At 28.5% G+C, this 5,000-nt stretch overlaps 1 protein-coding gene across 2 annotated transcripts in view; it reads right to left on the reverse strand.

Annotated features, from left to right (window-relative positions):
• Window positions 1–1,366: 1,366 nt before the first annotated feature.
• The window catches only part of LOC124951994, an 8,811-nt gene continuing 5,177 nt past the window's right edge, over window positions 1,367–5,000 (reverse strand). The window contains exons 2-5 of one of the 2 annotated variants that reach the window (XM_047501200.1): window positions 4,443–4,593; window positions 3,924–4,024; window positions 3,186–3,566; window positions 1,367–1,915 (exon numbers count right to left, since the gene is read on the reverse strand). In XM_047501200.1, the coding sequence (XP_047357156.1) occupies window positions 1,705–1,915; window positions 3,186–3,566; window positions 3,924–4,024; window positions 4,443–4,454 (705 nt within the window). In that variant the 5' untranslated portion in view covers window positions 4,455–4,593 and the 3' untranslated portion in view covers window positions 1,367–1,704. The remainder of the gene's footprint in view (window positions 1,916–3,185; window positions 3,567–3,923; window positions 4,025–4,442; window positions 4,594–5,000) is intronic. The other variant, XM_047501201.1, reaches the window with a different exon arrangement.

The raw sequence follows: 5,000 nt of genomic DNA on the forward strand, positions 1-5,000 counted from the left end.
AATTACTTTTCTCGTAAAATATAAAGAAAGATTATATTATATTTTTTTTAATATTTAATAATTAATATATACGTATATATATATATATATATATATATATATATATATATATTAACATTATTGTAATAATAATATTGTTAATAAATATCGCATAATTTGTAATTTACATTGTAACTAATTTAATATTATGTTATGCGATCGCAGAAAAAAAAAGAAAGGAATAGAAAAAGATTTTCCGATTATTTACATTCTCTTTCTTCCTTTAATTTATTTATTTATTTATTCATTTATTCATTCATTCATTCATTCATTCATTTATTCATTCATTTATCATCAGGCAATTGTCCGTCCTTTAAGGTCATTGTTATTTATTATACACGTATATATATATATATATATATATATATATATATATATATATATATATATATACATATATATCTTCGTCGTTGCAATTTCCAATTGCATTTTCAATGCATAAATGAGATTATATTAAAGGCAGTAAGTGCGTAGGGATCGTAAAAATTCAAAAAAAAGAAAAAAAAAAGAAAAGAAAGAAAAAAAAGAATAGAAAAAGTAAATTAAAACAAAACAAAAAAGAGCAAAGAAAAAAAACGATAGAAAAGAAAAAAAAAAAGAACAAAGAAAGAAAATTGTCTAAGGCGCGTCTTCGACCTGAGTGAGGATAGGGTAGATGAAATTCCTGGGTGTGGTCGACGGACTCCTTATGGCCTTACTCGCGGACGTAAAAATCTACTGGACGGCATTTAAAAGGCGTAAGAATGTACCCGGTTATCTTTTGCCTGCATACATACATATACATATATATATATACATATATATATATATATATATACATATATATATATATATACGTACGCAAGTTTATTCAAGGTCGGTTCTATACTGAAGAGCTAAAAGTGTGCATCGCATCGTTGAAAATCCTGGAATATTTCAGTTAGATTTCAATTCGATTAAAGTCATCGCAATTTTCTATGATCAATTAATAAAAATTTCCTCGAAAATAAACGTTATCATCGTCTTATATATTTTCTTTTTTATTTCTTTTTTTTTCTTTTTTTTTTTTCATTTTTATAAAATTTTAAAAATATCTCTATACGTAGACACGCGCACACGTAATTACAGTACACAGTATTTCGGTCTATAATATCATTTGCAAATGATAAATTATTATTCGTACATTTCAATTTTTATATTCATGGGTTAACTCATAAAGAAGTAATGTATATATATATATATATATATATATATATATATATATATATATATATATATATATATGATCCTTCTAACGTTACAATAAAAAGAAAAAGACGAAGAAACGTAGGAAGAGATAAACGTAAAGCAGCCTTTATTTGCATTGCATTCGAACTGTATTCGTTAGATGCATATAAGTTGGAATGCACGGGTGCATCCGTCGTAAGTAAATCTAAATTAAACGAACGTACAAAACAAACAAACAAAAAAGAAACGAGAAGATTGTGAAAGTCTCGTGATGTGAACTAAAAAAGAAAAATGAAAAAAAAAAAAAAAAAAAAAAGAAAAGAAACAACGAATGTATTGCGTATAAATTAATTTAAACTTATTTACACAAGACAGGAAGAAGAAGAAGAAGAAGAAGAAGAAGAAGACGATAGGTCGCCCCCATATTGTCTGCCATTTTGATTTTTTTGTAATTTCTCTCTATCGTTTGTAATTTATAGTATAGGATGCCAAGCCAGCATTTGAGACCACGTTGGGCGCCGGATGTCCCTGATATCCGGCTTGGTATGCCATCGGAGTGTACAAGGATCTCCCTTGTCCCTGTTGTCCTTGATATTGCGGTTGATACTGTGGTCGATACGCGGCCTCGTATCGAGGCGCCGACATTCGAGGAGCAATTGGCATAGAATTGCTAAAACAACAATAACAACAACGACAACTACAATTCGTTCGTTTATCAATTAATTATGACATCTTTTAAATTTTATTTAATTATTTAAAAAAAAAAAAATCTTCGCATTTGTGTGTGTGTGTGTATGTATTTTTCTCTCTCTCTCTCTCTCTCTTCAGAAAAGAAAAATGCAAAAAGAAAAAAAAAAAATAAAGACATCAGAAATCTTATTAATTTTTTGTATAAAAATAAATTTATTACACAACAAAAATTAAGATACTTCAATATGATCACGCTATATAATAGTTATATAAATTATATACGTATATGTATATATAGAAATTTTATATATCAATAATAATAAATAATGAATAAATTAATCAAATAAAATTATGATTATATAAAGTATATATATATATATATATATATATATATATATATATATATATATATATATATATATATATATGTGTATTTATAGCAGAGGGCTTAGACAATTCTATTGGTTGTGCAAGTCACGATTGTTACATTTTCAAACGATTTGCCTGACATTTCAGTTCAATCGGCTATCCTGTTGCTAACCGATTGCTGTGCAACAGATCCCACCACTAACTCGCTTAATCACCGAAATTAATAGATAATTGCTTTGTCTCAAGGCTTCTGGTCTATCTATTCGATCGAGTACAATCAAATACGTCCATAAAAATCAAAGATATAATTAAAGAATCGAGCCAGTAGTATGAGTCAGTTTATAGTCCGGCCAAGAAAACTTGGATTACATTAAAATATAGTAATTTTGTAATGACAACGAAGCCATGGTCTGAGGGGGGGGGGAGAGAAAATTAAATCATTCCAATTATTACAACGAAATTTCTATCACTTCAATTAAATCACATAAAAGAATAATGTATTATTATTATTATTATTATTATTATTATTATTATTATTATTATTATTATTATTATTAATATTATTATTATTATTAAATTCTTTCAAAATTCCAAAGGATCGTTGATTACTCTAATTATTATTTTTATCGAAAATAATTGAACGAAATTGATCTTTAATCATTAAATTATTATTGGAATATTCACTTCATAATAATTATAAATAGTATTTTATATTTTCATTATTATTTATTTATTTATTATATATATATATATATATATATATAAAATTTATCTTTTAAAATAATTACAGGCGCGTATTAGGTTAATCTTAAAATTATTCCTATCTAATGATTTTCTCGTAAAGTCATTATTATAATTATTTCAAAAAAGAAACTACTGACCTTGGTAAAGAACGTGAATCGATGGGAGGACGTCGTTGAAGATTATAAGGCTGAGCTGATGATCTTGGCTCGTAACGTTCACCATTGGTATATCTTGGATCGGTATAATAAACCGATGGGTCCTCTCGGTATTGACCATCGTCCTCGGGCTCGTTCGCAATGCTGTTGGCTGAGGTCAAGGTCGGTGGTGGTACGTTAATCCCAGCTCCGGCAGGCTCGAATCCACGCCTAGTAGCACCATACTCGATCTCTCGAACGTTCCCGGTATCGTCAACGAATCCATATTTCCCATAAACTTCACCGGTCGGATATTTCGATTCGATTTTGTAAGAACCATCGGCAGCCTCGTAACCATAACTGTAGCTACCGTCTCCGTTGTGCCTAATTTTTTATATATTTCTTTTTTTTCTTTTTTTCTTATTTTTTTTTTTTGTTTTGTTTTCTTCTCATCACTTTTATTAATCCATCAACGTTAACATTAATAATTTCTAAAGTTTATTATTCTATTCGGTGATAATTGATAATAAAGAAAATAATTATAATTTTAATTACGATCATTACCGATCATTGATTACTTCATTCTGTTTTTTTTTTCTTTTTTTTTTTTTTTTTTTTTTTTTTTTGATATAACATTCGTTATCCATTATTATCTTTCTTATCTTTCAATTTCAAAGGTGTTAATATAATTAAGATTCATTCTGTATCGTGCTTTCGTTATTTCTCGATTGTTATACTTACTTGTTGATTTGCTTGAGAATAGGCACAGGAGTGGTCATCTGGTAAGGTCGATTGTTATATTGGCCGGCCACCAAGCTGACGCAAGAAAGAAGGAACGGCATCTGTCGGAATAATTTTGCTTAATAGTATCACGGCGTTATTTTATTTATATACATATATACATACATACATATATATATATATATATATATATAATTAAAAAAAATATAATTAAAAGAAAGAAAAAAAAACAAAAGAGAAAATAATCAAATCGTTTCATTTCGAGATTAAAAAGAAATATTTTATTTTTTTTTTCACTGACAGACATTTGAAAAGAATCTTGAATAACTTTTTCTTGTCTTCGTCTCTGTCTCTCTCTCTCTCTCTCTCTTTTTTTTAATTTTTTTACTTTTTACAATAATTTAGAATCAGACTGGCTTTTTTTCCTCTCTCTTCGCGTTAATTTCTTTTCTTTTCTTTTCTTTTTTTCTCGTTGAAATTTCAATTACAAACGACAAGTAAAATAGTTCGAATACTCACAGGAAGACGCATGTCTCGTTGCTGCTGATGAGGCAGAAGTGATTGTATTGTAGGATCGCATAACACGCGAACGCTCCGTGGCAGTACTTATATAGGTCCCCTTCGGGAGCGGCGGGGCCCGCCCATGGACCCCGAGCACCGCCTAAGAGACCTCACCACGATCAAACAAGGATATGTACATCAGCGTTGCATTAGTACATCTTTGAAAATTCGATCCTTTTGTCGTTGAATATTCGATCCGTTCTTTCACTTTTCTCTTTCTCGAATCATAATGATCTCGTAATATTAATTTAATTTATTCGTCGTGGCGTGAAAAATATTTTTCTCCTTATTTTCCTTTTATCATTCAAAGTTTCTTTTTCCTTTCTTCCTGTTCTTTTTTTCTTTTCTTTTGTCTTCGTTCTTTTTTTTTTTTTTTTTTTTTTTTTTTTTTTTTTGATAGTACAATTCGAAATAATTCGAGGATAATGAGATTTCATCGACATCCTATCGACAAATAATAAAACGATGCGCTTTCTCTTTTTTCTTTTCTTTTTTTTCCCCCTCTTTCTAAGTTTA

The sequence above is a fragment of the Vespa velutina genome, chromosome 10 (genome assembly GCF_912470025.1).
Source record: "Vespa velutina chromosome 10, iVesVel2.1, whole genome shotgun sequence".
In the NCBI taxonomy this organism is placed as follows: Eukaryota; Metazoa; Arthropoda; class Insecta; order Hymenoptera; family Vespidae; genus Vespa; species Vespa velutina.